The sequence below is a fragment of the Bombina bombina genome, chromosome 1 (assembly GCF_027579735.1).
Source record: "Bombina bombina isolate aBomBom1 chromosome 1, aBomBom1.pri, whole genome shotgun sequence".
NCBI classification, from domain to species: domain Eukaryota; kingdom Metazoa; phylum Chordata; class Amphibia; order Anura; family Bombinatoridae; genus Bombina; species Bombina bombina.
This window is the reverse complement of record NC_069499.1, coordinates 606,598,243-606,621,074: the sequence shown is the minus strand read 5'-3', so window position 1 is coordinate 606,621,074 and position 22,832 is coordinate 606,598,243. Positions and strand designations below refer to the sequence as shown.

At 39.1% G+C, this 22,832-nt stretch overlaps 1 protein-coding gene across 4 annotated transcripts in view; it reads right to left on the bottom strand.

Moving 5' to 3' along the window:
- LOC128645753 (diacylglycerol kinase delta) overlaps window positions 1-22,832 on the bottom strand; it is a 245,823-nt gene that overhangs the window by 13,566 nt on the left and 209,425 nt on the right. For all 4 annotated transcript variants that reach the window (XM_053698976.1, XM_053698975.1, XM_053698977.1 and 1 more), the window contains 2 exons: window positions 11,384-11,503; window positions 8,305-8,407 (listed from right to left, as the gene is read on the bottom strand). In XM_053698976.1, the coding sequence (XP_053554951.1) occupies window positions 8,305-8,407; window positions 11,384-11,503 (223 nt within the window). The remainder of the gene's footprint in view (window positions 1-8,304; window positions 8,408-11,383; window positions 11,504-22,832) is intronic.

The following is a 22,832-nucleotide window of genomic DNA, read 5'->3' as shown; positions in this document are numbered from 1 at the left end:
TCTGAGATTAAAGCATAAATGGGGATTGCGCTAGCGCACTTTTGCTCAACTTGTAATAGTGCAATGAAAATGGTTCGCAACAACACAATTACACTAGCGCAAAACTGTTTCCGCCTCACTTGTAATCTAGCCCAGTGTGTTTTGAAAATAATGATGTTTACCATGCATACTATAAAAAAATGACACACCATTATGGGTACCTCTGCAAGCTGTTTTTTTATAGTGCTTGGTCACTGAAATTTATAAGTGAAAATCTCTGGAACCAGCTTTAGCACAGGGATGTGAAATGGCTTAGAATTAAAGGGTTTTATATTAGTGCGCTCTCTATGGTTAAAGGGACATGAAACAAAAAAAAAAACATAAATTATGCTTACCTGATCATTTCATTTCCATCGTTACTAGGACAGTCCACGACTTCATTCATTACTTGTGGGAAATACAGAACCTGGCCACCAGGAGGAGGCAAAGACACGCCAGCTGAAGGCTTTAAATACCTCACCCACTCCCCTCAACCCCCAGTCATTCTGCCGAGGGAACAAAGAACAGTAGGAGAAATTTCAGGGTATAAATGGTGCCAGAAGGAAAAACTAAATAAATTTAGATCCGACCAACGGAGAACCGGGCGGGAGTCGTGGACTCTCCTCGTAACAATGGAAATTAAATTACCAGGTAAGCATAATTTATGTTTTCCATCTAATACGAGGAGAGTCCACGGCTTCATTCATTACTTGTGGGAAACAAATACCCAAGCTCTAAAGGACACTGAATGAAAAACGGAAGGGTAAAAAGCAAGGCGGACCCTATTCTGAGGGCACCACAGCATGCAAAACCTTTCTCCCAAAAACAGCTTCAGCCGAAGCAAAAACTTCAAATTTGTAAAACTTTGTAAAAGTGTGTAAGGAGAACCTGGTAGCCGCCCTACAAATCTGCTCCATAGAGGCCTCATTCTTAAAGGCCCAAGAAGAAGCCACAGCTCTAGTTGAGTGAGCCGTAATCCTCTGAGGAGGCTTATGTCCCACTGTGTCATAGGACAAACGAATCATGCTCCTCAGCCAAAAGGATAGAGAAGTGGAAGAAGCCTTCTGCCCCTTGCGCTTCCCGAATAGACCACAAACAAAGATGAAGTTTGTCTGAAATCCATCATAGCCTGAAGATAGAATTTCAAGGCTCGAACCACATCCAAGTTATGAAGTAACCGTTCCTTCAAAGAAATATTAGGGCACAAGGAAGGAACCACAATTTCCTGATTAATATTGCGATCAGACACCACCTTAGGGAGAAATCCCAGAGCAGTGCGAAGAACTGCCTTTTCTGCATGGAAAACCAGGTAAAAAGGCTCACATTGCAAGGCTGCTAATTCAGACACCCTGCGTGCCGAAGCAATGGCCAGTAGAGAAAGTACCTTCCAAGACAGAGAGGCCCATTTATCAAACTCCGAATGGAGCTTGAGGGCCCGTGTTTCTGGCGAGTCTTCAGACTCACCAGAAACTCAAGTTATGGAGCAGCAGTCTAAAGACCATTCCCCCAGATGAAACGACTGCCTGCTGAGAAAATCCGCTTCCCAGTTGTCCACACCCGGGATGTGGATCGCTGATAGCGAGCAGTTGTTGGCCTCCGCCCACTCCAGAATCCAAGAAACTTCCCCCATGGCTAGGGGCTTCTCGTTCCCCCCTGATGGTTGATGTAAGCCACGAGGTAATATTTTCCAAATGGAATCTGATGAACTTGGACAACCCCAGAAGAGGCCAAGCTACCAGAGCATTAAAGATCGCCCGCCATTCCAGGATGTTGATCGGGAGAAGAGACTCCTTCTGATTCCACCTGCCCTGTGCCTTCCTGGCACCCCAAACTGCCCCCCAACCTGAAAGACTCGCGTCCGTAGTCACACTCTCCCAAGATGGTCTGAGGAAGGATGTCCCCTGGGACAACTGACCTGGACGGAGCAACCAAGAGAGAGATTCCCTTGACCCGTTGTCTAGAGAGATCAGTTGGGATAGGTCTGAATGATCGCCATTCCACTGCCTCAGCATGCATAGCTGAAGAGGCTTCAGATGGAATCTGGCAAACAGAATGACATCTATAGTGGATACCATGAGCCGAATCACCTCCATGCACCGGGCCACTGATGGCCTTGAAGAGGATTGAAGGGCAAGACAGCTGGAGACAATCTTGCAAAGTCTCTGGTTTGTTAGGAATATCTTCATGGCTATGGAATTGATTATCATGTCCAGGAACTCCACTCTGGTACTGGGAACCAGAGAACTATTTCCTGAGTTTATCTACCAAGCATGAGATTGCAGAAGAAGGAGAAGGGCTCTCGAATGTTCCTCTGCCACCCGGTAGGACAGAGTCTGAACCAGGATGTCATCCAGATAAGGAGCTACTGCTATCCCTCTGGATCTCGGCACTGCGAGAAGAGCTCCCAGGACCTTCATGAAGATTCTTGGAGCAGTAGCCAGCCCAAAGGGAAGAGCTACAAACTGGAAGTGCTGATCCAGAAAGGCGAACCTTAAGAACCTGAAGTGATCCTTGTGTATTGGCACATGAAGGTAAGCGTCCTTCAAGTCTATCGTAGTCATAAACTGACCTTCTTGAACTAGGGGCAGTATAGACCTTATTGTCTCCATTTTGAACAATGGAACCGACAGGAACTTTTTTAAGCACTTTAAGTCCAGAATCGGGCGAAACGTGCCCTCCTTCTTTGGTACCACGAACAGGTTTCAATAGTACCCTAGACCCCTTTCTGCTAGACGTACTGGAAAAATTACTCCTAGAGAGGAGAGATCCCTCACACACTCTAGAAAGGCATCTTGTTTCTCTGGTTTTGACGATAGATTTAACAAAAGAAATCTGCCCCTGGGTCGATGAGTTTTGAAACCTATCCTGTAATCCTGGGTAACAACCTGCAGAACCCAAGGATCCTGTATGTCTCTCATCCAAGCCTCCGCTAAAAGAGATAGTCTGCCCCCTACGAGATCCAGAGACGGATCGGGGGCCGCCCCTTCATGCTGTTTTTGTCTCGGCAGGCTTCTTGCTCTGCTTGGTTTTATCCAAGACTGAGAAGGCTTCCAAGATCCATTAGACTGCTCGGGTTTCATGGCAAGTTGCTGTCGTTGGGACTTGTCCGAACGAAAGGGACGAAAATTAGGACCCTTAGGTTTATTCTTCTTTTTCTGCGGTAGAAAGGCACCCTTGCCCCCCGTAACCGTGGATATGATAGAGTCCAGGCCTGGACCAAAAAGAATCTTTCCCTTAAACGGAAGAGAAAGCAATCTAGATTTGGACATCATGTCAGCAGACCACAACTTCAACCACAGAGCCCTCCGGGCCAGAACAGAAAAGCCTGATGTCTTGGCATTCAAGCGAATAATCTGCATATTAGCATCACCGATAAAAAAATTAGCAACCCTCATGCCCCTAATTCTTTCCTGTATCTCCTCGAGGGGATTCTCCACCTCGACCATTTCTGACAGAGAGTCACACCAATAGGTAGAGGCTCCCGCCACCACAGTGACCGCGGCTGCAGGCTGAAAAACGAACCCCATGTGTTGAAACATCTTTCTTAACAGGATCTCTAATTTCTTATCCATTGGTTCCTTAAACGACGAACTATCCTCAAGCAGGATAGTGGTGCGCTTAGCTCCCTCTACCTTAGGGACAGATCCCCACAATTCTAGCTGAGAGTCTGCAACCGGAACAATTTTTTAAACGAAGAAGAAGGGGAAAAAGACAATCTAAGTCTATCCCATTCATTCTTAATTATATTCGCCATCTTTATGAGAACCGGGAAAGTCTGGGGCACTACACTGTCCTTATAAACCTTATCGAGCTTAGGAATAGAAGGTTCCTCCAGTAACTTTGGTTCCGGAACCTCTAGAGTAGCTAACACCTCTTTTAATAAAAAGCATAAGTTCTCCATCCTAAACCTAAAGTCTGGTTCCTCTGCAGCCGAATGTTTAGAGGCTGCAGATTCCGACCCAGAGAGAAAGTCCTCTGAAGTATCTGAATCCTCTACATCAGCGGATAATCTAGTCTCAGATACATCCAACGGAGTAGATGATCCCTGGGAAGGATAGCAATTTAACCTTTCGCTTGCGCTTAGCCTGTCGAGGTAAAGCGCTAAATACCGCAGACAACGCAGTTTGCAACTGCTCAGCAAAATCAGGCGGCAGCATGGCCCCTCCTGCAGGAGTATTAGAAGTGCACTGGGGAGCTGCATGTGTAATCGAAGATGAATGTAGGGAACGCACCTAGCTGGACGGAGAGCCCTCAGAGGTGGACGGCTCAGTGGTACTAAACATCTTATTTTTATTTTAGATAACACTATCTTATCAAGGCATGTGGAACATAGATAAGCAGGCGGGTCTCCTGCAACCGATGGTAAGGAAAGGAAGAGGAAGAAGCCATACCCGGTCACATGGAGTACCATGCAGGACCACCACTGGAGCCAATAAAAAGTGTGCCAACTAAACAGGCTGCGTAGTGATCAAAGGAAGGAAAAGCCTGACTGTTCCACATTGCCCGAGCACATCTCACACATGTCGCAGCAAAAACACAAAAAACAATCATGTATACATCCCCCCCTATTCAATAATCACCTTCCGGAGTTATTAACCCTTGATTCTATACAGATAAAAGAAGCTACACTGTGACCCTGTTTTCTTGCGTTATCATTACATATATAAAAAAATGAAACGATCTTACCAGAATCAACATCGTGGAACAGGAACACAGCCTCTCAAGTTTGACAGTGTGTAGCATCACTCCTCACATGGACTTGAGAGAAGAAAGCAGGGCAGCGAAACTCGTCAACGCTGATTGCTTAAGGAGCTGTTAATATGAGTCGGGATGGTTTCGCAGACTCTCCCTGCATCTCCGGATTCTAACTTTCATCCATGCTCTCACTGAGAGGCTGACAGGATTACGAAAGGCAAAGAATGACTGGGGGATGAGGGCAGTTGGGGAAGTATTTAAGCCTTTGGCTGGGGTGTCTTTGCCTCTTCCTGGTGGCCAGGTTCTGTATTCCCCACAAGTAATGAATGAAGCTGTGGACTCTCCTCGTATTAGATGGAAAGAATCATGATTCAACTCTGTAATTTCCGTCTACCATCAAATTTGCAATGCACTACTGGGAGCTAAACACATCAGATGAGCCAATGACAAGAAGCATATATGTGCAGCCACCAATCAGCATTTAGCTCCAAGCAGTGCATTCCTGCTCCTGCGCCTACAGGGGCAGAACCTTATCAACAAGGGAAACTAAGACAACAAAGCAAATTATTAAAAAAAGAAAAAGTATATTGGAAAGTTGTTTAAAATTGCATGTTCTTCCTTAGTTATGAAAGTTTAATTTTAACTTTACTGTCTCTTTTATAGTATTTTCCATACTGTAATCTGTAATACACTGTTTATAGTGTTAGACTGTGTACTATAATGTGCTGTCTAGTATTTATAGCAATTAAACTGTATACTGAAATGTGATGTCTAGTGTTTATAGTGTTACATTGCATACTGTAATGTGATATCTAGGTTGTATGGCATTAGACTGTATACTGTAATGTGATATCTAGGTTGTATAGCATTAGACTGTATACTGTAATGTGATATCTAGGGTTTATAGTGTTACACTGCATACTGTAATGTGATATCTAGGGTTTATAGTGTTAGACTGTATACTGTAATGTGATATCTAGTGTTTATAGTGTTAGACTGCATACTGCAATGTGATATCTAGTGTTTATAGTGTTAGACTGCATACTGTAATGTGATGTCTAGTATTTAGTGTTACACTGCATACTGAAATGTGATGTCTAGTGTTTATAGTGTTACACTGCATACTGTAATGTGATATCTAGGGTTTATGGCATTTGATTGTATATTGTAATGTAATGTCTAGTGTTTATAGTGTTAGACTGCATACTATAATGTGATATCTAGGGTTTATAGCATTTGATGGTATACTGTAATGTAATGTCTAGTGTTTATAGTGTTAGACTGTATACTGTAATGTGAAGTCTAGTGTTCATAATGTTACACTGCATACTGTAATGTGATATCTAGTGTTTATAGTGTTAGACTGCATACTGTAATGTGTTCTCCAGGGTTTATAGTGTTAAACTACATTCAGTAATGTGATGTCTAGGGTTTATAGTGTTACATTTCATACTGTAATGTGATATCTAGGGTTTATAGTGTTAGACTGCATACTGTAATGTGATCTCTAGGGTTTATAGTGTTAGACTGTATACTGTAATGTGATCTCTAGGGTTTATAATATTAGACTGCGTACTGTAATGTGATATCTAGTGTTTATAGTGTTAGACTGCATACTGTAATGTGATGTCTAGGGGTTATAGTGTTAGACTGCATACTGTAATGTGATCTCTAGGGTTTATAGTGTTAGACTGCGTACTGTAATTTGATGTCTAGGGTTTATAGTGTTAGACTGCATACTGTAATGTGACGTCTAGGGTTTATAGTGTTACATTGCATACTGCAATGTGATATCTAGTGTTTATAGTGTTAGACTGTATACTGTGATGTCTACAGTTTATAGTGTTACACTGAGTACTGTAATGTGATATCTAGGGTTTATAGTGTTACATTGCATACTGTAATGTGATCTCTAGGGTTTATAGTGTTAGACTTTATACTGTAAAGTGATCTCTAGGGTTTATAGTGTTAGACTTTATACTGTAATGTGATCTCTAGGGTTTATAGTGTTACACTGCATACTGTAATGTGATTTCTAGGGTTATAGTGTTACACTGCATACTGTAATGTGATCTCTAGGGTTTATAGTGTTAGACTGCATACTGTAATGTGATATCTAGGGTTTATGGCATTTGATTGTATATTGTAATGTAATGTCTAGTGTTTATAGTGTAGTTAGACTGCATACTATAATGTGATATCTAGGGTTTATAGCATTTGATGGTATACTGTAATGTAATGTCTAGTGTTTATAGTGTTAGACTGTATACTGTAATGTGAAGTCTAGTGTTCATAATGTTACACTGCATACTGTAATGTGATATCTAGTGTTTATAGTGTTAGACTGCATACTGTAATGTGTTCTCCAGGGTTTATAGTGTTAGACTACATTCAGTAATGTGATGTCTAGGGTTTATAGTGTTACATTTCATACTGTAATGTGATATCTAGGGTTTATAGTGTTAGACTGCATACTGTAATGTGATCTCTAGGGTTTATAGTGTTAGACTGTATACTGTAATGTGATCTCTAGGGTTTATAATATTAGACTGCGTACTGTAATGTCATATCTAGTGTTTATAGTGTTAGACTGCATACTGTAATGTGATGTCTAGGGGTTATAGTGTTAGACTGCATACTGTAATGTGATCTCTAGGGTTTATAGTGTTAGACTGCATACTGTAATTTGATGTGTAGGGTTTATAGTGTTAGACTGCATACTGTAATGTGACGTCTAGGGTTTATAGTGTTACATTGCATACTGCAATGTGATATCTAGTGTTTATAGTGTTAGACTGTATACTGTGATGTCTACAGTTTATAGTGTTACACTGGGTACTGTAATGTGATTTCTAGGATTTATAGTGTTAGACTGCATAATGTAATGTGATATCTAGGGTTTATAGTGTTACATTGCATACTGTAATGTGATCTCTAGGGTTTATAGTGTTAGACTTTATACTGTAAAGTGATCTCTAGGGTTTATAGTGTTAGACTTTATACTATAATGTGATCTCTAGGGTTTATAGTGTTACACTGCATACTGTAATGTGATTTCTAGGGTTTATAGTGTTACACTGCATACTGTAATGTGATCTCTAGGGTTTATAGTGTTAGACTTTATACTGTAAAGTGATCTCTAGGGTTTATAGTGTTAGACTTTATACTGTAATGTGATCTCTAGGGTTTATAGTGTTACACTGCATACTGTAATGTGATTTCTAGGGTTTATAGTGTTACACTGCATACTGTAATGTGATCTCTAGGGTTTATAGTGTTAGACTTTATACTGTAAAGTGATCTCTAGGGTTTATAGTGTTAGACGTTATACTGTAATGTGATCTTTAGGGTTTATAGTGTTACACTGCATACTGTAATGTGATTTATAGGGTTTATAGTGTTACACTGCATACTGTAATGTGATCTCTAGGGTTTATAGTGTTAGACTTTATACTGTAATGTGATCTCTAGGGTTTATAGTGTTACACTGCATACTGTAATGTGATTTCTAGGGTTTATAGTGTTTCACTGCATACTGTTATCTGATCTCTAGGATTTATACATCATGTAGAATATTCCTATGGCACATACCAGTTAAGGAGCTGTTTGACTTCTGTTTCTGACACTTCTCTTTTTCCTTCTTTTGTTTTGGTATAATTCGGAATTTAAAGCTCCCCTTGCTGCCGCTGCTCTCCTAGTGAAAGGTAAGAACAGCTACTGAAACAAAACCAACAGCATCCATTAACATAACTATGTCAGACGCTACTGATTAGATTTCCAGTGCCAAAGCGATAAGAGAAAATCTGTCACTTCAGGACAGCTCCACCCTAAAGAGCAAGGCAGACCTGTTATATTTACAAGCTGCTAGTTACAGCCAGTTATCTGCTATTTAACGTAATCTCTATTTCATACTAATCAGATTCCAAACTTTAAAGTTATTTACTATTTTTTTAAACTATGAAACTATTTTAGTCTAATGATTTTCCAAATAAACGTTTTACAAAGTATTAAAATGTCAATGCAAAAATGACTGATTACTGATTAAATATCAAGACATTTGGAGTGTTTCTGTTCATCATTTAAACTATTGCATTACTGTTACATTAGGGTTGGTCAGGAATGAAGTTAACCTATGGATAATACATTGTGTCACATACCTTCTCTGACAGCCAAGAAATAAATAACAAGTATGTATCATGTATGTCTGTCTGTGTAATTTAATAACAAGTATGTATCAAGTATGTCTGTCTGTGTAAATTAATGACAAGTATGTATCATGCATGTCTGTGTATGTAAATTAAAAGTATGTATCATGTATGTCTGTCTGTGTATGTAAACTAAAAAGTATGTATCATGTTTGTTTGTCTGTCTGTGTAAATTAACAAGTATGTATTAAGTATGTCTGTCTGTGTAAATTAATAACAAGTATGTATCATATATGTCTGTGTAAATTAATAACAAGTATGTATCATGTTTATCTGTCTGTGTAAATTAACAACAAGTATGTATTAAGTATGTCTGTCTGTGTAAATTAATAACAAGTATGTATCATGTATGTCTGGTAAATTAATAACAAGTATGCATCATGCATGTCTGTCTGTGTAATTTAATAACAAGTATGTATCAAGTATGTCTGTCTGTGTAAATTAATAACAATTATGTATCATGTATGTCTGTCTGTGTAAATTAATACCAAGTATGTAGCATGCATGTCTGTCTGTGTAAATTAATGACAAGTATGTATCATGTATGTCTGTCAGTGTAAATTAACAAGTATGTATCATGCATGTCTGTCTGTGTAAATTAAAAAGTATGCATCAAGTATGTCTGTCTGTGTAAATTAACAACACGTATGTATCATGTATGTCTGTGTAAATTAACAACAAGTATGTATCATGTATGTCTGTCTGTGTAACTTAACAAAAAGGATGTATCATACATGTCTGTCTGTGTAAATTAACAACAAGTATGTATCATGCATGTGTGTCCGTTTAAATGAATAACATGTATGTATCATGTATGTCTGTCTGTGTAAATTAAAAACAAGTATGTATCATGCATGTCTGTCTGTGTAAATTAACAAGTATGTATCAGACATGTCTGTCGGTGTAAACTAATAACAAGTATGTATAATGCATGTCTGTCTGTGTATGTAAATTAAAAGTATGTATAATGTATGTCTGTCTGTGTATGTAAACTGAAAAGTATGTATCATGTTTGACTGTCTGTGTAAATTAACAACAAGTATGTATCATGCATGTCTGTCGGTGTAAATTAATAACAAGTATGTATCATGTATGTCTGTCGCTGTAAATTAACAACAAGTATGTATCATGTATGTCTGTCGGTGTAAATTAACAACAAGTATGTATCATGCATGTCTGTCGGTGTAAATTAACAACAAGTATGTATCATGTATGTCTGTCAGTGTAAATTAACATTAAGTATGTATCACGCATGTCTGTCGGTGTAAATTAATAACAAGCATGTATCATGTATGTCTGTGTAAATTAATAACAAGTATGTATCAAGTATGTCTGTCTGTGTAAATTAACAACACGTATGTATCATGTATGTCTATTAACAACAAGTATGTATCATGCATGTGTGTCCGTGTAAATTAATAACAAGTATGTATCTTGTATGTCTGTCTGTGTAAATGAATAACAAGTATGTATCATCATGTCTGTCTGTGTAAATTAATAACAAGTATGTATCATGTATGTCTGTCTGTGTAAATTAATAACAAGTATGTATCATGCATGTGTGTCCGTGTAAATTAATAACAAGTATGTATCATGTATGTCTGTCTGTGTAAATGAATAACAAAAATGTATCATGTATGTCTGTCTGTGTAAATGAATAACAAGTATGTATCATGTATGTCTGTCTGTGTAAATTAATAACAAGTATGTATCATGTATGTCTGTCTGTGTAAATTAATAACAAGTATGTGTCATGTATGTCTGTATGTGTAAATTAATAACAAGTATGTGTCATGTATGTCTGTATGTGTAAATTAATAACAAGTATGTGTCATGTATGTCTGTCTGTGTAAATTAAAAACAAGTATGTATCATGTATGTCTGTCTGTGTAAATGAATAACAAAAATGTATCATGTATGTCTGTCTGTGTAAATGAATAACAAGTATGTATCATGTATGTCTGTCTGTGTAAATTAATAACAAGTATGTATCATGTATGTCTGTCTGTGTAAATTAATAGCAAGTATGTGTCATGTATGTCTGTATGTGTAAATTAATAACAAGTATGTGTCATGTATGTCTGTATGTGTAAATTAATAACAAGTATGTGTCATGTATGTCTGTATGTGTAAATTAAAAACAAGTATGTATCATGTATGTCTGTCTGTGTAAATTAACAAGTTTGTATCATGTATGTCTGTCGGTGTAAATTAACAAGTTTGTATCATGTATGTCTGTCGGTGTAAATTAACAACCAATATCTATCATGCATGTTTGACTGTGTTACAGCCCCCTTTGCCTATCAAGGGGTTCACCTGACCTGACTGTTTTTTTTTTTGGGGGGGGGGGGTTGTTGCTTTTACTGTATATTGTGTCACTTTTACTCCCTTTACTTAATCTCCCTCTCATTATTATCTCAGTATTCTCATTGTCAATATGCCGCTTTTGCTGACTTCCCACTCACTTCTTCTGAAGGTTTGATAATGTGACTGATCCAGTGGACATCAGCCAGTCGCTGCAGATCTTGGCTTACAGCGTTGAGAGAGCAGACAAGCCCTTCTTCATCTTGGGGAGAGTCCCATTGCTGGAAGCAAAGCATAAAGGGCAATTTGTAAACTGGATATGTGTTTTGACAGATGCACAAAAAAGTCTGCTAGTGGGAAAAAAAGCAGTGGTCAAAATGATTATAGAATTAAATGTTTTTCAACCTGTGATTGTTATAGATATTATGGCTCATTAAACCCATGGAAAGTGACACCAAGCAATGGATAAACGTCATCTAAATGAGTATTACACATTAGATAAAACCTGGGATTTATGTACTTACTGTTAAATGCCTTTATACAGTGCAGCATATGAAAGAGGACACAGTTCTACACATATGGGATAATGGTAAGCCACTCACTTATCTAAATGAAGATATCCCCCCCAACATCCAAATCCATCATTCTCCAGTTTTAGCATTTAGCCAAGAAATGACAGAAAGTGGAAGATAAGATGAAAATGAGAACCAATCAAAAAGAACAAAAAAGGGTGGGTCGATTAGAATCACCATGAGGGAGGGCAGGTTGGTTTTACCTCACAGGATGACGAGAGAGAGAGAGAGAGAGGGTAAAAAAACCAGACCATGTAAAATAAAACATTTCTTTTAATGAAGGTATGTAAAGAGAATGATAAGGCCACATGACACAGCCACTCCTGTGATGCCTCATGACCAGCTGCCCATGAGGTGGCAACAGAGGGAACAGGAAGCATAGTAATAGGGAACGATGGATTACTATACAGGAATATATGCTTAAAATACATAGAACATTTTCCTCAATGTTAAGAACATTGGAATGTAAAATATTTACAGTAGATACACAGTGAAACATATTATTAAATATTAAAATGTATTAAAAAACTATTCTCATGTTTTCAGGTATTTGAGTGGAAATGGCTCAAAAGTATATATACAATATATATGTATGCATATACATATATACACATATAAAAATAAACACACATGTATACACATATATTCATATGTATATATGCATACATACGTCAAAGAAGGAGTACTGGATGCTCCGGTATAAAATAGCAAAATTTTATTTATTCATCATTAAAAGCGATTACATGGAGAAACAAGAAGACACGAGTGCAGGCGCAGCACTAGGGCTTACGCGTTTCGGCTATAGAGCCTTAGTCATATGCATACATACACATATTTATACATGTGTATATATACAGGCTAACAATGGTATTGAGCTGGTTGTTCGTTCCTGTGAGTGCATTTTTCTCTGTGTGTATTTAGTCTCCCTATGGGAAAAAGGGGAAACCAGACGTGGACTCCTTGCTCAGTGTGCTTAGAGGAATACTGCTACACCTCACTGACGAGGCCCAATGAAGGCCGAAACGATCGTCTGGGGTTGCTGTGTTCCTTGTTCAGAGAGGAATTGCCTGGCATTTCGGCACTGGACTGACCGTAATAGGCGGGATCAGACTGATATACTACAGGAATGTTCTACTCTGTGAAAAGCATTGCTGGGCTAAAAGAAGTTGCACCCAGGTGGTAAATCGCCATAGAACAGGCTAACAATGGTATTGAGCTGGTTGTTTGTTCCTGTGAGTGCATTTTTCTCTGTGTGTATTTAGTCTCCCTATGGGAAAAAGGGGAAACCAGACGTGGACTCCTTGCTCAGTGTGCTTAGAGGAATACTGCTACACCTCACTGACGAGGCCCAATGAAGGCCGAAACGATCGTCTGGGGTTGCTGTGTTCCTTGTTCAGAGAGGAATTGCCTGGTATTTCGGCACTGGACTGACCGTAATAGGCGGGATCAGACTGATATACTACAGGAAAGTTCTACTCTGTGAAAAGCATTGCTGGGCTAAAAGAAGTTGCACCCAGGTGGTAAATCGCCATAGAACAGGCTAACAATGGTATTGAGCTGGTTGTTCGTTCCTGTGAGTGCATTTTTCTCTGTGTGTATTTAGTCTCCCTATGGGAAAAAGGGGAAACCAGACGTGGACTCCTTGCTCAGTGTGCTTAGAGGAATACTGCTACACCTCACTGACGAGGCCCAATGAAGGCCGAAACGATCATCTGGGGTTGCTGTGTTCCTTGTTCAGAGAGGAATTGCCTGGTATTTCAGCACTGGACTGACCGTAATAGGCGGGATCAGACTGATATACTACAGGAAAGTTCTACTCTGTGAAAAGCATTGCTGGGCTAAAAGAAGTTGCACCCAGGTGGTAAATCGCCATAGAACAGGCTAACAATGGTATTGAGCTGGTTGTTCGTTCCTGTGAGTGCATTTTTCTCTGTGTGTATTTAGTCTCCCTATGGGAAAAAGGGGAAACCAGACGTGGACTCCTTGCTCAGTGTGCTTAGAGGAATACTGCTACACCTCACTGACGAGGCCCAATGAAGGCCGAAACGATCGTCTGGGGTTGCTGTGTTCCTTGTTCAGAGAGGAATTGCCTGGTATTTCAGCACTGGACTGACCGTAATAGGCGGGATCAGACTGATATACTACAGGAAAGTTCTACTCTGTGAAAAGCATTGCTGGGCTAAAAGAAGTTGCACCCAGGTGGTAAATCGCCATAGAACAGGCTAACAATGGTATTGAGCTGGTTGTTCGTTCCTGTGAGTGCATTCTTCTCTGTGTGTATTTAGTCTCCCTATGGGAAAAAGGGGAAACCAGACGTGGACTCCTTGCTCAGTGTGCTTAGAGGAATACTGCTACACCTCACTGACGAGGCCCAATGAAGGCCGAAACGATCGTCTGGGGTTGCTGTGTTCCTTGTTCAGAGAGGAATTGCCTGGTATTTCGGCACTGGACTGACCGTAATAGGCGGGATCAGACTGATATACTACAGGAATGTTCTACTCTGTGAAAAGCATTGCTGGGCTAAAAGAAGTTGCACCTAGGTGGTAAATCGCCATAGAACAGGCTAACAATGGTATTGAGCTAGTTGTTCGTTCCTGTGAGTGCATTTTTCTCTGTGTGTATTTAGTCTCCCTATGGGAAAAAGGGGAAACCAGACGTGGACTCCTTGCTCAGTGTGCTTAGAGGAATACTGCTACACCTCACTGGCGAGGCCCAATGAAGGCCGAAACGATCGTCTGGGGTTGCTGTGTTCCTTGTTCAGAGAGGAATTGCCTGGTATTTCGGCACTGGACTGACCGTAATAGGCGGGATCAGACTGATATACTACAGGAAAGTTCTACTCTGTGAAAAGCATTGCTGGGCTAAAAGAAGTTGCACCCAGGTGGTAAATCGCCATAGAACAGGCTAACAATGGTATTGAGCTGGTTGTTCGTTCCTGTGAGTGCATTTTTCTTTGTGTGTATATATATATATATATATATATATATATATATATATATAAAATAGCCCTTTCTATTCCAATAACTTGTCATATACCATATACCTTTTAACCCTTAAAACTTTTATTTTAATTATACGAATAATTTTTATTAGATAGTGTATATATATGAGTGTAACACTTTATTTTAAAGTATTTCTGTTGTGTTTAATGCAATTTATTTTTTAGCCCTACCGCTTTATGCAAGGTCTTCAGTTGCGCTAACCTGACAAGCGTAAATTTATTTTTCTATTAACATATGTAAAAAGAGAGAGGACTACACAAAGCAGTGCGGTCCAAAAGACTAGGAATAATAGCACCTATAAGATAATTATATCATATATAAAAGAAGGGGACAACATGCGCATTCAGTGCAAAAAATCTCCAGATACATTTATTAATAAAAACATGTACACATAAAAACACATATAGGTCGGGGATCCCCATGATTAATAGTATGCAAAGACATAGCCAAGGAAATAACTCAAGTGGTGCACCACTAAAAAATGTATAACTGTCCCAAAGGTTTGCCTGGAAACAATATGCAAAGCAGGGAAGCGTAGATGCATGAATATTAATAAGGCTCAGCAAAGCAGATAAATCCACTAAAGTTCTCCAATTAGTGCTGTAAAGTGTGTTGCACAAACAAAGAATGGTCAGCTTAAAGCAAAACAGATCCACAAGCAACTGTTAAATCTTCGGACACTTGACACATCCATGCATAATCACAGTTACTAGCCCTTTGTGTGTGGCACAGGTAAAATAATTTCATTCATGACAAAAGCACGTCAAAAGCATAGGGTGCTGCTCTTTCAGATAGTGAAAAACACGCCTCCAGTATATGCTCCTAGAAACGGTCAGTTGAATACTTATCCACATGCAGATATCACCCCCAACGATAGTCCCTCAAGCCAGTAAGGGGAAGCAAAGTAGGGAGGGGATCTCCCAGATGAATAAAGGTAGCGACAAACCAACGCGTCCCTGTACGCGTTTCACTCCGTTCTCATGGTCGCTCGGAGCTTCTTCCGGGTAATGACGTCACTCCAGCATGGTAGCTTTTTATTGGATGCAGGTATCACATGGTCCTTAGCAAAGTGCCGAAATTCTTAAAGAGCCTTTACGTTATCGCATCTACGCAACAATTTATGCAGTAACATCACTGAGCCTTTAACTCTTAGATGGCTGTTACCAGACAAGGCACTTGCAACCATATTTAACCAGACGTTAAAAAATAGATGGGATATCAAAACAAAAACTACAAACAACCAACAAAATAATAATATATTAGAGAAATAATATTTACAAATATTGAAACAATGAGTTATTCAAAATAAACTTTGTGTAAATCCAAAATAAAGTTTTTTTTGCAGACCATTGAGATCTCCAAGGGGAAAGCAAAAAATTGCTTATTATTTAAAGAGAACGTATTTAAACAGAATATCAAGTTAAGAAGGAGGCGAACTCCAACTTTTCATTTAACCCATTTGGGGACAGTGTTTTGAGGTTATACATCCATCTGGTTTCCTTTTGGAGAAGGATTGTATCAATGTTACCTCCTCTCCCACTGGTTTTTACTGATTCAATACCAATAAATGTTAAACTTTCAGTTTTGGACCTGTGATATTGTGCAAAATGCCTTGCAATTGGGCTGTCAATATTAAAGTCCTTAATGTCATCTCGATGTTCCGTTATGCGTGAACAGAATTCCCTATAGGTTTTCCCTATATAAAATAAGGGGCATGAACATGATAGAAGATATATGACACCTGTAGTGGAACAGTTGATAAAGGACATCATTTTATAAACTTTATTGGTGCTTGTTTCAAAAGTTTTAGTTTTTTTGACAAATTCACAACAAACACAATGATTGCAGGGGGAACACCCTACAATTTTATGGGAATGTGTTTCTAGCCAATTAGTGTTTTTAACTTGATTAAATTCACTTTTGACTAAAAGATCTTTAACTCCTTAATGACCTGTCAGGGTTTTTTCCCTGTTGTGTTTACCATGTGCTGCTGGCAGCCATTTTACTCACCTCTCTTCCTGACTATGGTGCATTGTGGGGGATGCTGCTCATTACCTGCACTTCCTTTTATGGCCAGACTGGTGTGCATTATCCATGTGAGACAGGATGCAGTCTCAGAATTGTGATGTCATCACTTATTATTTAAAGGGCCTCTGTTCAGTATGCTTTGCCTTTGCGTTGTCTCAAACCTGTTTGTGAGAGTTCCTGTGTATTACCTGGCTGCCTGACGTCCTTCCTGGTTCCTGATCCCTGGCTTGTTCCTGACTCTGCTGTTTTCCTTGTTCCTGATTCCTGCTCGTCTGACTATTCGCTTTGGCTCCTGACTCGGCTCGTCTGACTACGAGCTCTGGTTTTGACTCCTGGCTTGTTTTTTTTACTTGTGGACTTTTTATTATTTTTTGCTATTAATAAAGGTGTGATTATTTTTGCACTTCTCGTCTCAGTCTGATTCCTGGCACCCTGACATGACCACAATGTACCCTGTATGTCACTGGTCGTTAAGGGTTTTTTCAGGACATAATAGCATTAGTCTAGTAAGAACACGCTATTAATGCCCTCCCTCCAGCAGGCTTTGTGGAATAAAGCAGTCTCAACGCTGGTTTCAAGACCACGCTATAAAACAATCAAGTCCCAAAAAAATACCAGTGACATACAGGGTACGTCGCTGGTCCTTAAGGGGTTAAGATTATTGGCCCTTTGTGCCGACATCAGGGGATAATTTCCTACATATTCCTGTAAAACAGGATCTAGAGATAGCAGGTGCCAGTTTTTTTGTAAGATAGTTTTAATTTTATCCCAATGGGAATTAAATTTTGTAATAAATCTAATCTTAGTAGTGGCTTCCTTGTTTTTAGATTCTTTGTTTTGATTTCTGGCTTTAAAAGGGCCCTTTTTACACATCTTTTAGAGTATCCCCTGGCATGAAACCTGGTAGCCATCTCAACAGCCTGTTTCTGTACAAATCCTGCACAATCTTAAAAATTGCCCATATGGAATACCTTTTTTAAGGTTTTCCGGATGATGGCTAGATCCCAACAAAAGGCTGTTGGATGCCGTAGGTTTTACGGTATACCTCAGTTCAGTTACAATAGCATTCTGTCTTTTACTAACAAGGAGATCCAAGAAACTGATTGCATTAACATCATAACTGCATGTGAGAAAAATGATAAAATCATTCAAATTAAGGACAGACACAAATTTGAGAAGCTCCTGTTCAGTTCCTTCCCATAGAATGAGTATGTCGTCCACATAACGAATCCAGAGAGCAACGTGTGCATCGACCCATGCAGCATGTTCGCCAAACACAATGTTGTTTTCCCACCATCCTAGGTGTAAATATGCATAGGTCGGTGCACACGTTACCCCCATGGCAGTAACAGGTTTCTGTCTATAATATTTCCCATTGAACAGGAAAATATTATTTGTAAGTACAAATTCAAGTAGGTTAGTAACAAATTGAGTATGTTTCTCATATCCAGACCCTCTAGTCTCCAAAAAAGATCTACTAGCCTTCAATCCCACAAAATGTGGGATGGAGGAGTATAAAGATTCGACGTCCAAAGATACCAACAATGTGTTGTTAGTTACAGTGATTCCATCTAATTTCTTAATTACATCAGTCGAATCTTGGACAAAGGTCCCGAGTTCATTAACAAAGGGCTGCTAGAAGAAATCCACGTATCTGCTAATTCCTTCAGTAGGGCCTCCTATCCCAGAAATGATAAGACGGCCCGGAGGTTTTGACAGTGATTTGTGAAGTTTAGGAATCCAGTAAAAAACTGGGATTTTAGGTTTGGCATTGTACAAAAAACTTTGTGCTCGACTAGTGTTCAAATTAGATCTCCTAGCATCATTTAGAAGAAATCATAACTCATTATGTGATTTTTGAAAATCAACATTAGTCACGGGAGTGTATTGATTACTATCCGAAAGTTGATGTGTAGCTTCCCAGATATAATAATCTCGAGCTTTGCGTTCACCATAAGACAAATTGTCAATAATAATTCCAATAATCTGAATTTGCGCAAACTGTTCAGAAACACTCTGCACAAACACAGAAATATTGGGTATTGCAGAAAAAGAAGGCATATACGTGGACTTTTTCTTAAAATTAGATTTGTTCAACCGACTGTTCATAGGCCAAGGTCTACAAGTTATGCAAGGTTTCCCTGTCACTCGCACTGCTAAGGTCAACAGTAGCTAGCATTTACTTTCAACTTGTTATTCGCGTGCAAGTTAAAGGGATACTACCCTTATTTTGTCTTTCATGATTCAGATAGAGCATGCAATTTTAAGCAACTTTCTAATTTACTCCTATTATACATATTTCTTTATTCTCTTGATATCTTTCATCTAGATTACGAGTTTTGAGTGCTATAGGGAAAGTAAAAAATACCACAAAAGTTGAGTTATTTAATTCCCTATAGCGCTGCCATAACACGTTTAAAAAAACCCGGCTTGTGCAGGCGATGTGGCTGCGTTGAGATCCATATCGTACACAAAAGCAGCGCTGTGTTTGACGTGCTCGTGCACACTTTCCCCATAGACATCAATGGAGGGAGCCGGCAAAAAAAAAAAAGTCTAACACCTGCGATCGCGAAACAAAAGCTCTGTAACGCAGTCCCATTAATGTCTATGGGGAAAAAGAAACTACAGTTTAAACCTAGCACCCTAACATAAACTCAGAGTATAAATACCCCAAATCTGCTGCCCCTGACACTGCTGACGCCTGCCTACAGTTATTAACCCCTAATCTGCTTCCCCCGACTTTGACGACGCCTGTCTACAGTTAGTAACCCCTAATCTGCCGCTCCCGATATCTCTGCCACCTAAATAACATTTTAACCCCTAATCTGACGATCGCGATATCGCCGCCACTATACTAAAGTTATTAATCCCTATTCCGCCGCACCCCAACATCGCCGCAACTATATTAATCCCTATTCCGCCGCTCCCGATATCGCCGCCACCTAAATAAAGCTATTAACCCCTAAACGTCTGGCCTCCCACATCACTACCATTAAATAAACCTATTAACCCCTAAACTGCCAGCCCCCCACATCGCAACAACCTAAATTAAACTATTAACCCTAACCCTAATGTAACCCTAACACGCCCTAACTTTAACATAATTAAAATAGATCTAAATTAAACTTACAATTATTAACTAAATAAACATATTAACCCCTAAACCACCAGCCCCTCACATCACAACAACCTAAACTGAACTATTAACCCCTAACCCTAAACCTAACGTAACCCTAACACCCCCTAACTTTAAAATAATTAAAATAGATTTAAATTAAATTTACAATTATTAACTAAATAATACCTAGTTAAAACTAAATACTTACCTGTGAAATAAAACATAATCTAGCTACAATATAACTAATAGTTATATTGTAGCTTGCTTACGTTTTATTTTTATTTCACAGGTAAGTTTGTATTTATTTTAACTAGGTAGAAAAGTTAGTAAATAGTGATTAACTATTTACTAACTACATAGCTAAAATAAATACAAACTCACCTGTGAAATAAAACCTAACCTGCCTTACAAAAAAACTAACTAAATTAAACTAAATTATCCAAAAAAATTAAGATTATTCCTATTCTAATACCCTTAAAAAAACACCCCAAAATAAAAAAGCCTAATCTAGAATAAACTACCAAGGGCCCTTAAAAGGGCCTTTTGTAGGGCATTGCCCTGACTTAATCAGCTCTTTTGCTCCAAAAAATTACAAATACCCCCTAACATTATACAAACCCCCACCCCCAAAACAAGTTAAACAGCTCTTTTGCTACAACAAATAAAACACCCCCTACAAATATACATTGCACAAAATAAAAAACAAAATCATCCAAAATAAAAAAGAATTACACCTAATCTAATAGCCCTATCAAAATATAAAAGCCCACCCACAATAAAAAAAAAACCCTATCCTACAAAAGGGACTTTTGTGGGGCATTGCTCTAAAGATATCAGCTCTTTTACCTGTAAAAAAAACACAAAGACCCCCGAACAGTAAAACCCACCACCCAACCAACCCTCCCAAATAAAAAAACTATCTAAAATAACCTAAGCTAACCATTGCCCTGAAATGGACATTTGTATGGGCAAGGGCATTTAGCTATTTTACATTGCCCAAACCCTAATCTAATAAAAAAAAAAAAAAACACCCAAAAAACCCTTAACAAAACCTAACACTAACCCCCGACGATCCATTTACAGTTATTGACGTTCCGCTTGAAGGATCCATCCAGCCTGCGAAGTCCTCATCCATGCGGCAAGAAGTCTTCATCCAGACGGCCTCTTCAATCTTCATCCAGCCGGCGCGGAGCGGGTCCATCCTGAAGACATCCGGCGTGGAGCATCCTCTTCATACAGTCGCCGACGTATACTGATTCTTCAATGCAAGTGACGCAATCCAAGATGGCATCCCTTGCATTCCTATTGGCTGAAAGATTTCAATCAGCCAATAGGAGTTAGAGCTGCTAAAATCCTATTCGCTGTTCTAATCAGCCAATAGGATTGAGCTCTCATCCTATTGGCTGTTCCAATCAGCCAATAGGATTGAGCTCTCATTCTATTGGCTGATTGGAACAGCAAGTGACCACAATTAAATAAGGGTTAAACAATTCATACCAATCCAGATTTTTATTTTAAGTGTATGTACTGTTAACCCTATATTTCCCATATTATCCACTACTAACACAGGGGTTTTATTTAAATAAATAAAAAATTGCCAATAAAATGAAACCAATCAACTCTACTGTCTGTCCTTTGGATTTGCCACACAATTGTCACATCTCTTGTATAGGCTGGTACACGAGAGCCTGAGGTTATAGGGCTAAATTTAGCACAATACAAAAGGGGGACATGCTGTAATAGTTTGAGTGTTTATGTGTCTATCCCTAATCTGCCCAGCATATGCAACATGTGGGAAACTCATGGCTTAGGAGTTTTGTATAAAAAAAACAACAACTTAGTGGAGTTTATATAGTGGAACATAATGCAAGCTTAGCCTAGTTTACATACACAGTTTGTCATTTATACAAATAAACTTTACTACTTATATATTGGTAAACATTGTAACACTATTATGTAAACAAATTAGCATAATAAGATTTGATATAATAGACATAACTGCAGCCATTTGCTGTTACAGTATATATAAAATATTTATAAACTGACAGGCGTTGCATAACGTGGCAACTAAAACATTGTACTAACAAAGCTGTACACATTATGGGGAATTATATAGATATAGAACCTACCTACATAGCACTTTAGCCAATAATGCAGTTATACTCACTCATTAGTGTGCTGAAAGCCACCACTGCCAGCACCCCCTGGATGAGCACCCCAAAATGATCCATAAGAATCCTATTATTGCAGCACTGAGGGGGTGGTTTGCTCCAGAAAACTAGAATTGATAACCAGCTATAGGAGTCTGGCTCCCTGAGTCTGCTGCTGCTATCCTGTATAGCTGGAAGGGGCTGAGCTATCCTGAACTTGCTAACAAAGGGGCTCCCCCCCCCCCGAACTTCGCTTTGAGCTATCACTAGAGGATGTATAGGAGCGGTCTTTAGCCTGGTGACAGTGAAGTGCCGGCACTGCCATACAGTCCACTTGTGCATGGCTGACCAATACATGTGGTGAGAGAGAAAGGACAGGAGCAGTCTTGCCAAGTATGACAGTGACAGACTCACTGAAGTTCCGTCCTCTGTCAAGTGCCGCTGGAATCCATTGGACCCACTTAGTCCCATGGTTAAGTCGGCCCTATAGAAAGGCAAATTTTAGCTTGGGAGCTGTTTATCTCGCTATGCAGAGTTCTGGATGTGAAGGAGAGACATGCACATTATAATATAACACTCCAAAAAAAGAAATATTTTGCATGATTTCTCTCCATGCTGAAGAGTTTTTGATCATTAGGCCTCATGAGAGAAGTATAAATTAACCATCCCTAAAACTTGACTGTTTTTCAAATTAAATTGGAAATCCTATTTCCTTGTTTCCATTATAACGGGTTATGCCA